This window comes from Oncorhynchus kisutch, linkage group LG10, assembly GCF_002021735.2.
Source record: "Oncorhynchus kisutch isolate 150728-3 linkage group LG10, Okis_V2, whole genome shotgun sequence".
In the NCBI taxonomy this organism is placed as follows: domain Eukaryota; kingdom Metazoa; phylum Chordata; class Actinopteri; order Salmoniformes; family Salmonidae; genus Oncorhynchus; species Oncorhynchus kisutch.
The window spans coordinates 48596616-48608986 of NC_034183.2; the positions used below are offsets into that span (position 1 = coordinate 48596616).

General features: G+C 42.1%; 1 protein-coding gene across 1 annotated transcript in view; it reads right to left on the bottom strand.

Annotated features, from left to right (window-relative positions):
* Window positions 1-283: 283 nt before the first annotated feature.
* The window catches only part of LOC109898292 (protein FAM171A2-like), a 72106-nt gene continuing 60018 nt past the window's right edge, over window positions 284-12371 (bottom strand). Inside the window, exons 6-8 of the mRNA XM_020493211.2 lie at window positions 12131-12244; window positions 4966-5092; window positions 284-4592 (exon numbers count right to left, since the gene is read on the bottom strand). Coding sequence (XP_020348800.1) covers window positions 2933-4592; window positions 4966-5092; window positions 12131-12244 — 1901 coding nt within the window. The 3' untranslated portion in view covers window positions 284-2932. The remainder of the gene's footprint in view (window positions 4593-4965; window positions 5093-12130; window positions 12245-12371) is intronic.

Below are 12371 nucleotides of genomic sequence, written 5' to 3' on the forward strand. Positions count from 1 at the left end.
CCAAGCATGCAGATTACTTGTTAAATTCTTTAATTATTGGATTGTATATTAACATCATTAATAACAAGCAATAAAAGTTAGCAAAGATTTGCCTCAGAAATATAGATCTGAGAGGGAAAGTAGGTGGCACCAGTTTACCATAACAGCACATCAGCCCTCTGTCTGTTGCCTTGGAGACAACAACTGCCCTTGTATAAGCACTCAAACAGTAGGCCAATAGGAATTATGATTAGCCAGGCATTCACATATATAAAAAGAACGGTGTAAAAAAAGTAAACAAAAGAACCTTGCTCAAGTCATATTTATTCAGAACACAACACGCCCCGTTTACACCGTTTAACTTCCACTGACCTGTGTTTCCAGCACTGACACCATTGTGTGGTAGGCTGTGATTTGTCAGAATTCACAGATGCTGCACTTGCTAATATGGGGAGTTACATCAGTGGCTTGCCCTGCACTGACAGAGGTGGAGAGACTTGACACACCAGTATTATCCTTGACCTCAGAACAATTTCTGATGACACAAAAAAAAAAACACTAATTGAATTGAACACACCACATAGACCACACAATTCAGTAGTGCCTCGTAGGGCCAATAGAACTATTAGTGTTCTTGTGCCAACTTCATCCCTTAAAGGACAGGACGTTAACTTCACCCCCCCCAAAAAAACATAAAATCTCTGAAATAGTCTAAGGGGATTCCATATCAGAGCTGAGCTGGTTTATTCACAGAGACAGGTGGCTCAATTCTGCAAACTTAAGCATCAAACCATTTTGAAGGTGAGAGAAGCAAAACAAAACAAAACAGCACAAATGCTTATGAGAGGAGAAACATGCATGTTTGTTGTGATCCTGAGTCTCACACCACAGGGAAACCACTTCACATAATAGTATCAACTCGGTAAATCAAAACATGGAAAGTAATCAATCCTTAAAAAGAGCCTTTCAAGGGTCATTCACATACATTTGAATGGAGAAAGGGGAGAGAAAGAGAGAGCAGTGACAGTGTTGTTATCAATTAAAACATATGTGGGTTTACAACATGGATTGTGACAATACAGGTTTGAAATCAAGAGGACCATTGCTGTGCATCTTAGGCAAGGTCCTAAACCTGATTTGCTTTATGCCGTGCTGTATATTAGTCCACAAGGCAACGTGATAGAACTTCAACTGGACTTTATGAACCTGATTAGCGAGTGCTTGGCTTGATTGCCTTCAAATGACCCCTGATCATGAAGGCTGAGTGCTGTTTGTTTAAATCAAAGTCGATTAGCTAACGATAGCTTGACATTGTGTATGACTCAATATCATAACCTGAAAATAATGAGCAAAACATGTTACAGAGTGTGTGTTAAACCCCCTGTTTAGCCAGTACAATGGTTGTTACTGCTGGGTTTACATACCGATGCCTTGAATCCAAGCCATTATTTTCTTATGCTAAATGAAGGCACTTCAAATACTAATTGCTTGCTGTGATTTGTTGCACATGAACATTTTTAGGTCTGAGAAAACCTGGATGGATTCCTGTCTTATTGATCTGAAGGCTAATAATGAGATGTTTTGAGAAGATGCGCCAGTGGAGATTACTGGCAATCCAATATGGCACAGTTTCTGGGAACATTAGGTCATTGTGATTTCCACTCAGTCAACTCAGTGTCTTTTCCTTTCACAACATCTTTTAAGTTTGCAATAATACCCAATTATTCTGTTTTTTAAGCTTTTTACATGTCTGTATCATCCAATCCATGTCTGACTATAAATTGATATTGCAACAAAAGGTACAGACTTGTAATGCTAAGCTAACAAAAATGTTCTGGCAAACGTTTCTGTGATACTCGTAACTTGTTTCCAGCTACGCTGCATAATGAACATTTCAAATCATTTTGTCAGCTACATGCTTCCATTGGTGTTAATGTTACAAGTCAGCAGGTTACCAAAGCAATAAAAAAATATGACTGTAACATATTCTGTCAGTAAGGAAAATGACAACCAAAACGGTTGGCATTATTCTCCAGGCTTCAGTGATAGTAACGTGGAGGTGGTTTTCTGCCATTATCTCCAAGGAAGTTTTACAGTACAAAATGAAACAACAACATCATTGTAAACCCTGGGTTTTTAGGACTTACTTATTAGGATTTCATAATCAAAACAGCAACCTTTTTCCCAATGTTTAATACATCGATCTGTCTCCTCAATGACATTAAGTACCACTCAGTCATAAAAAGAAGGCCATCTGATCTGTTAAAAAAAACAAGAGTAATGAGTGAAACAAAAATACTAATTAATTCCACTATGTCCATCAGTTCTGGCCAGACGGTCTTGATTTTCCACAGGAATCCAATGTTTCTGTTTGGCCAGCTGACGTCTCCCAAAAGGTCTGTAAAAATGACTTGAGGTTAATGCTAAGGTAACAGGAAAATCTGATAGGTAACGTTTCCAAGGTATTCTACTAACAGCACAGTGGAGAAAAACATTGTTGAGCATTTCTCAAGAATCTCAGAATACCAACCAGTCAGAGGAACTCTCCCACACGTTCCTGTGGGCAAACAAACACCATCCACATGCTTAGGGATCATGATTTTGGAAATAAATAAATCCACAGCCATGTGAAACTTCTAGAGATACGGATATAGCTACTGGTCTCAGTGACATTTTTAGAGATGCAGATATAGCTACTGAGCTCAGTGATGACTACAAGCAAAAGTGGGACTACAAAACACCTGGTCCTTTCACAATTCATGTGACAATTGTGTTTGTTTGATTTCCTTTCTCACTTCATAATCTCTTTCGCACACGTCTTTCTCTTTGTACTCCAAGACAGACCTCTCACATTATCTGCTCATCTTTCTTCTTCCTGGCGTTCGTTGACACAGTGGTTCTTCTCCCCCTGTTCTCTTGTAGCTCAATGTTCCCTGAGAACCCTAGGTCTACCTTACTTCCATACCATGAGGGGTCTCTCCTCGCGCTTCTGCCAGGGACTCTTCTTGTTCCCCTCCTCATCTTTATCCTCGGCATCCTCCCCATCCTCGGGGCTGGTGGCTGAGTCCCTGCGTGTCACCTCGCTGGTGGAGGTAGTGGTGGTACTGCTCCGGGCGCTGTTATCCCGGCTGCGGCCCTTCCGGGGAAACGTGCCACCGCGGGGGGTCGTCTCTGGGGCCTCGTCCAGCAGAGGTGCCAGAGAATTGTCCTCTGGAGAGTACATGGCAGTGTGGCTCTCGCTGCTGCTGCTGGGGGGGTCTGTGGTGTCGATGCAAGGGAGTTTAGTATAGGTCTTCCCTGCGTGACCCTTCCTCTCAGCCGCCGCTGCAGCCTCTTTTGCTTCCTTGGCCTTCCTCTCCTCCTTTCCCTTCCGCTGCTTTATGTTGGCTTCACGAGCGACGTCTACCCTGTTGTCATGATGACTCCCCGTGGCTCCTCCACCTCCCCCTCCTCCAGGGATGCTGAGAGATTCTCCCCCCAGCTCGATGTAGGAGTGACGAACCAGGGAATTGGAGCGACCATCCAGGGAGACGAACCAGGCCCGGGGATGCGGCTTCACCCCCAGCTCAAGAAGCTTCTTCTCCGTCAGCGCCTGCAGCTCTCCGTTCATCTGAGATATGGTGTTGTCATTGAACAGGACCGGGATGCGGACTGGAGCCGCGTTAGGGTCCGAGGCCCAGTTAGAGTGTCCCTCTGAGTCCTTCCTCTGCTGGCCTGGTTCTTCCCCATCCTCATCCTCCTGTTGATGATTCTGTTGTTGCTGGTTCTGTTGTTTCTGCTGCTGGTTCTGGTGTACCTGTCCCTGCTGCCTGGGAAGGGGCATGCTAACCTGTATTCCCTCCATGTCATGCTGCATCTGTTGCTGCCTCTCCAGGGCCTGCTCCACAGCCGACAGGTCCGACGACAGGCGCATGTAGTGGGCCGGGATGACCAGTGTGGGCACCACACTCCGGTACATGCTCTCCTTCATCTGATCCATGGAGTGGCAGAAGATGAGTTGGCCGGGCTGGGTGTTTAGAGAGTTGGGCCTGGCTAGGAGGTCCCCGGTCTGGGACACTGAGTACTCTGGGGGCAGGCCAGAGTACTCCTGGTAGTGCCCAGCGAAGGGAGGCAGTAAAGGTGGTGGAGATGGTGGATCTGAGGAGTAACCCTGGTTGTCGTTGGCGTTGTGATTTTGGTGGTTGTGGCGATGTCGAGGATCATGGGTATTATCCTCCGCTGAGCTGAAGCTGCGGGTGTCGTTGCGGAGCAGCTGCTGAGGATCCAAGTTGTTAGTGTTAGTAGAGCGTGTTGTCACCTTCATGGGAAAACTCTCACCACCGCCACACCTGGTGATATTGTCCGTGTTCACCTTGGCGTGTCGCCGGGCCTTTCCTGGGGGCGTGTGCCGGAAGAAATCCTCCCTGGAGCTGTGGAGATCCCGGGTGGAGGACAGGTCTGATTTGAGGGTGTCTGGGTCACCCCTGGTGGAGGAAGCTGTATCGATGTGGTCTGAGCTGATGAGGTTGAGGTGGGACATGGAGGTGCATTGATCTCTCTTGGAACCGTCCAGGCCGGAGGAGACATGCATCTTGCCGTGACGGTACTGTTGCCGCGGTTTCAGACATCTCCGCCTTAAACAAAACATAACAGAGAAGGGTAAAGGGAGAATGCAACCAAACACACATTTTAACAACCTGTAAGACCGGAGTATCCCGGATTGGTTATTTTTTTATTTTACATTTTTTTACCCGGCCCAGTAATAACACCACTGATTCACCTAAGCAAGTGCTTGACAGGGTTGGGGTCAATTCCATTTAAATACCAGTCAATTCAGAAAGTAGTTCCAAAATGTCCTTGTTGAAAAGCATTGAAGAGTATTGGCATTGGAATAACGATTCGTTGAGTAGCTAGTTCAAAACTAACGCTGGGTTGGAACAAAAATGTGCTACACTGGGATTGACTACTCCAGGACCTGAGTTGAGACACGCTGAGCCTGATACCAACCTGCAGTAGTAGAGCAGCAGACAGAGCAGCACCAGCACCAGCAGAGCCATGGAGCCCAGGATGGTCAGGAGGAAGACGGTGTGGTAGGTGGTGATGTCTCGCAGGCCCGTGGGGTTTAAAGCTGAGCCTGCAACATAGGGGTACACTGTAAAACATTTCCTGTCATTTTTATAGTAAATTACTGGCAGCACAGTAGCCTGTAGGTTACTGTAAATCTACAGTAAAATACAGGCCGCACACAAGCCAGTAAATTACTGTAGATTTCCAGGACCTTTACTGAAACACAAATTTACAAAATATTACTGTAACACCTGACTACATGCTGTATTTCCCGAATTTACAGTGCATTACTGGAAGCATAGTAGCGCCAACGAGTGCAGGCTAGCGCCAACAAGTGAGTGCAGGCTAGCGCCAACAAGTGAGTGCATTAACTAAGTCTGATTTAAAAAAAACACATATCACAGTCATAGCAAGTAAAACGTTTCTGTAACTGTTACTGAGAATGTTGTTGTAGTTCAGGATACATTGGTCTTCTATTTGTAACAAGATACCTTTTGATGTATCTTTCCCACCTCTGGTTACTGCCAATATTACGTTACTGTAATATTCACAGTAATTTGCTACCAGATTCCTGTGAGTTACTGTAATATCAGTGCAACAGTACAATATTGTAAGAAAGTAAATGCTACTATAATCGTAAAATTGGTATTTTACTGTAATTACATGGGATTGGTGCAAGCAGGTTGGCTGCTAGGTGTGTGTATATTACAGCATATGTATGAATATTTTGTGTTTTATATCACTTGCACTTCTTGAGGCGTAAACAAAGGCTTCCAAACGGGCTGTGATTAAAGTATTGATGGGGATACTAAGCTTCTTGAAGTATTGAGGCTTTCCAGACAATTCTGTCAAAACAGGTTCATTGTTCAAGGCTTTGATCAACACAGCTTACTAGTGGCACCTGCTGGTCCAAATAATTCAGAACAGCCAAATTATATAGACGACGTCTTCTACCAAAACAGGTGGTTGTTCGACAAAATGAAGCTTCGGACGTCATTGATCACGTGCTTCTGATAAAGAGATACAGGCACACTGCTTAGAAGTAAACTGCTTAGTGATTTCGACGCACGTATTGGAGCGTCGGTATCAAGCATAACATCGCTAGATTACAGGGCAAAACAGACTTGGCAAAACACTCAACAGTAAAGGTTTAAGACTTACTGCCGCTCTGACCTGTCCCTATACACATTCAATTGTAAGGGCACTACTACCATGTCCAATTGGTACAGCAGTCTTACAAACAGGTGTAGAAATATAGCTACTTACAAGGCATGCCTCGAAATATGTTAATGAGCCAAATATTCTTCCCCTCCCACAGCATTTTCCCACAGTGCACCATAATTTACAGAATGTTGCAGTAAATACATATTAAAATAGCAATACAATACTTTCTTGTTAAATTGTATTGTAATAAAGTTACAGAAACCGTGAATATGTAATGATATATTACAGCATACCAATGAATATTTGGTGTTTCATATCACTTGCAAAGGCCTTAACAAAGACTTCTAAACTAGCAGTGACTACAGAGCAAAACCGATCAAAAGGACATAGCTAAACAATAAACCATTAAAGGTTTGAGACTTGCTGCCACTGATTTGTCCCTTACAAACATTAAATTGTTAGGGAACTAAATTATATATATTTATTATTATTTAACTAGGCAAGTCAGTTAAGAACAACTTCTTATTTACAATGACGGCCTACCGGGGAACAGTAGGTTAACTGCCTTGTTCAGGGGCAGAACGACAGATTTTTACTTTGTCGGCTCGGGGATTTGATCCGGCAACTGTCCCAATGCGCTAACCACCCCATGCTACCACATATCAGTTAAATTGGCACAGCACTCTCACTGACATTTGGAACAAATAGCCTCTTACAATGCACACCTCAAAATATGTTTATGACCCAGAAACAACAATAACACTAGAGTTCAAAAGGTGATTGGCTCTACAAAAATACAGTATGGTACTGTAACTATTTTTTTTTGCAGTAAATTTACAGCAATTTGTTACAGTGATAAATAAGATACTAAGACGGGCCACGTCTGCAACAGGACTTCCTACAAAAAGCTTTGTAAGATTGACCGAGCACAACCCCTAGCTATATAGTTTCATCGCACAAGTGTATAAACAAGTGTTCGTGACTCAATTTGTATCTCATATTGATATGGTCTTAAAACGTCTTAGGGCTGAAATCCCGTTAACGGGATTGATATGACAACAGCCAGTGAAAGTGCAGGGCGCCAAATTCAAAACAACAGAAATCTCATAATTCAAATTCCTCAAACATTTTGATTTATTTCACCTTTATTTAACCAGGTAGGCAAGTTGAGAACAAGTTCTCATTTACAATAGCTACCTGGCCAAGATAAAGCAAAGCAGTTCGACACATACAACAACAGAGTTACACATGGAGTAAAACAAACATACAGTCAATAATACAGTAGAAAAATAAGTCTATATACAATGTGAGCAAATGAGGTGAGATAAGGGAGGTAAAGGCAAAAAAAGGCCATGGTGGCAAAGTAAATACAATATAGCAAGTAAAACACTGGAATGGCAGATTTGCAGTGGAAGAAAGTGCAAAGTAGAGATAGAAATAATGGGGTGCAAAGGAGCAAAATCAATAAATAAATACAGTAGGGGGAGAGGTAGTTGTTTGGGCTAAATTATAGATGGTCTATGTACAGGTGCAGTAATCTGTGAGCTGCTCTGACAGCTGGTGCTTAAAGCTAGTGAGGGAGATAAGTGTTTCCAGTTTCAGAGATTTTTGTAGTTCGTTCCAGTCATTGGCAGCAGAGAACTTGAAGGAGAGGTGGCCAAAGGAAGAATTGGTTTTGGGGTGACCAGAGAGATATACCTGCTGGAGCGCGTGCTACAGGTGGGTGCAAGTATCTTAGGCCATTTTAAAGGTAATCTTGTTGTTAATCCCACCACAGTGTCCGATTTCAAATAGGCTTTACAGCGAAAGCACCACAAACGATTATGTTAGGTCAGAGCCAAGCCACAGAAAAACACAGCCATTTTTCCAGCCAAAGAGAGGAGTCACAAAAAGCAGGAAGAGATTAAATTAATCACTAACCTTTGATGATCTTCATCAGATGACACTCATAGGACTTCATGTTACATAATACATGTATGTTTTGTTTGATAAAGTTCATATTTCTATCAAAAATCTCTGGAGACATTGGGCACGTTATGTTCAGTTGTTCCAAAAACATCCAGTGATTTTACAGAGAGCCACATCAATTTACAGAAATACTCATTATAAATGTTGATGAAAATACAAGTGTTATACATGGAACTTTAGATACACTTCTTCTTAATGCAACCGCTGTGTCAGATTAAAAAAAAGCTTTATGGAAAAAGCAAACCATGCAATAATCTGAGTACGGTGCTCAGAGAACAAATACATATATCCGCCATGTTGGAGTCAACAGAAGAAATAACATAATAAATATTCACTTACCTTTGATGATCTTCATCAAAATGCACTCTCAGGAATCCCAGTTCCACAATGTTAGTTCCGTGACAGTCCGTAGAAACTTGTCAAACGATGTATGGAATCAATCTTTAGGATGTTTTTAACATAAATCTTCAATAATATTCCAACCGGAGAATTCCAACGGGAGATACCTCTCATGTGAAATGCGCATTACCAGCGAGTGACTGCTGGCAGACTCATTCCTCTCTAATTCAGCCCCCCTTCATAGTAGAAGCCTCAAACAAGTTTCTAAAGACTATTGACATCAAGTGGAAGCCTTAGGAAGTACAACATGACCAATATCCCACTGTTTATTCGATAGGGGCTGAGATCAAAAACTACAAACCTCAGATTTCCCACTTCCTGGTTGGATTTGTTCTCAGGTTTCTGCCTGCCATATGAGTTCTGTTATACTCAGACATCATTCAAACAGTTTTAGAAACTTCAGAGTGTTTTCCATCCAAATATACTAATAATATGCATATATTAAAAACTGGGACTGAGGAGCAGGCAGTTTACTCTGGGCACCTTATTCATCCAAGCTACTCAATACTGCCCCCCAGCCATAAAAGACAGGGATCGTCAACTAGATTCAGCTGCGGGCTGTTTTTTATTTATTGAGAAGGATGGTCAGGGGGCTGTAACATGCAAATTGACCTCAAAAAGCTCAAACAGATATAATATTTGACTAAAGCATAATAATTTCAAACCTTGCTGACATTTGTATACAATCACATAATTGCTCTACTATCTGTGGGAATACTTTGGAACAGATTTTCAAAATGAAAAAGTAATTTTTTTGCTCAGAAAACATGGGAGTCCAAGTAAAATCACCCGCGGGCCGCTAGTTTGGGAACCCTGTCTTAACCCTTGTGTGGTGTTCATGTTATTGTTCTTCACCCAGTGTTCGCGGGTCTGTTGGACCCACACCATTATTGGGTTTTTAAAACAACATTTTTAAAACAATAAAGCCAATCTACATCAAAATATTTCATACTTACATGTTGACTTATATAAATTGCAAGCACTATAGACAGCATACATGGTTAATATTTGCCATTTACCTCTGCTAGATCACATTTATCAATAGTTATAATCAAGAAATGGGTGGAATACATCATGTTAATCTTGAACAAATGATAAAACAAGGTTTTCATCACTATTGATGTTTATTGCTTTGAAATGAACAAATTGAAAGCACACATTTTACGGAAATGATAAATGATCCCCATTGAACACAAATTAAGGCACACCACATGAGGGACAGAGTTTTACTGTGTGTGTGTGTTGCAAATGTATTTCTTGGACTTCATGCATTTGTACTGTGTCTTCTTGTCCTTCTTGGGTCCACACACATCACAGCGCTTCTTCTTGTGTTGCTACCGGCTGCAATCTAGAATGATGAAAACACTTAGTTCAGGAATTTTACTAACATCTCACTCACTCACATACATATATACATACATACGTATATACATACATACGTATATAGTTACAGCAGGCCAAGGTAGGAGAGTCAGGCACACACACGTGCAACAACATCACTCACACTTACTTCTGGTATTGGAGTTGTTGGTTCTGTTGGTCGGGCGGATGGGGCACCAGCATCCTCCTCCTGAATCCTCCTCACGATGGCTGCAGAAGATGGGGTCCCTTGGATATGTTGGCTCCTCTGGACTTGAGGTCTTACCAATGCCTTGTCCAGCTCCCTGAGAAAGAGCCGTCTCCTCCGGAGCTTCCCTCTGTCCCAATCTGGGTTCAATGCCATCCAGGTAACAAACGCGTTGTATGCCGAGATGTCAAATATGTTGTAGAATATCACAAGTGGCCAGTGTAGGGTTCTTCTTTTGCAGCTGTAGCCAGTCACCAACTTGTTTAAATTGTCCACTCCTCCCTTTGTGGCATTGTAATCCATTATGATTTCTGCTTTTAGATGTTCGTGGCCATAGATTCTCCCATCCCTATGCAGTGTACTCATGAGTACCACATTTTTGCCTTTCTTTGGCACGTAAGACACAAGGGATGTGTCAGCCCATGAACACAAACTTAGAGGAATTGATAGGCCTGTTCCGTGTATTCAACAGCTGAGGTTTTTTCGTTACTGTTCCTACCATCGTCAGCTTCCTCTTGAGGAGCACCCTTCAAATCAGTGCAGTCCAGTATGATTTTCTGGATGGTGTCTGGGATGAACAGTTCAAAAGAAGAATGTCCTGCATGTCCTATGTCCTGCACATGAGTAACCGCCATCCGCGTCGGCCCTGGCTCATTCCTTGGGCAAGAAGACCATTCAATTTCACAATTTTTTGGCATCTATATTTTCCCTATGCAAGCTGCTGATGAGCCGGTAGGTGAAAGGCTGGTCCTGGGGCTGGCGGGGGGCCAATCGCATTCTGACTAACTGTCAGAATCCGAATTGACAGAGACATGATCCTCATATTCTGAACATTCTTCATCTTCCAAAGTGGAAGACACCCCTTCCATTAGCTTCTCTCTCTGCAAAAATGATTTCTAAGTCCTTCTGAGCAGAGATTCTTTTTGCCATACTGACTGATTGTGGTAAGGAGCCACACGTGCAAAACTATTTATTTGTTGTGTCCCTCCCCCAATTTGCACCTGGCTGTGGTAGAGTGTAGGAAAATACAGATTTCTTTACAATGTATCGAAATAATGTATTGTAATAACATTGTGCAGGTTCCCAGAATATTTCACACACTACAAAGAGTAAGGAGTGCAAGAAAAGTGGGACACAGGCAGACAGGTTCTTGGTGCTATGTTGAAACAGCAGGCCCAGGGAGGAGGAAGACAGAGTGAAGGCACACAGCAAAACTTATGTTGAATTTTTACTTGTTTTCGAACACCACACAAGGGTTAAGGGAACCAAGATGACAGTGGGGCTATAGGTCCCGAGTCTGGGATGGGCAAAAATGACAAAATACAATTACAAAACACCATAAAAATCTATGTATCAAAATCAATTATGAAATACTTGTATTTTGTCATCTATTTCATTAAAATATTATGCATATAATATTATGTATTTTAAAATAAGAAATGGAATTTGGAAGTAGCTGGCCCGAACAGCAACAACATTCTCAGTAATGGTTATAGAAACGTCTTAATTGCTATGACTGTGATATGTTGTTGTTTATCTACCTTAGTTGAATGCACTGACTGTAAGTCACTCCGGATAAGAGTGTCTGCTAAATGACCAAAATGTATATGTGATCATAGTATAATGAAATGCAAAGCACACTGGGTATTATTATTGGCCTTGTTTCGGGACGGAGTTTATTAGAATAACGCTCAGCATGCTTCGCATGTCATTTTTACATATACATTCATATTTCGTTCATTTAGCAGATGTTCTTATCACACTACAGTGCCATCAGACTTCCGATACCAATGTAGGGCGAAAGGGAGCCACAGAATTGTGAACAGCTATTACAAAATGGTATAGAAAAGTATTTTTGAAAATAGAAATTACAGCTCTCGAAAGTATCCTGGGAGTCTAATTCATCCCAGTGTAATACAAATGTCAAAATACTCAGAAGTCATTTAAATACATATTTCAAATACATGTAACGGAAATACTGCCCATCTCTGGACATAGTTACCGTACCTGTGGTTGAGGGAAAGGCAGCCAGCCAGTATCCTAGCTGGTTGGCCACAAAACTCCATGTCAGCTGTGCTCCTCCTTTCTTGATGTATCCGGTTCCTTTCCTAACCCAGAGTCCTGTTGAAGTACAAGTCAACATGAGTACAGAATTAGTTAGAGGAGAGTTATAATTACAGTAAACACTGTATGTCAACTTCCTTAACAATTTCAGAGATGTGTGTGTAGATGTCCCTTAAGATCCTTA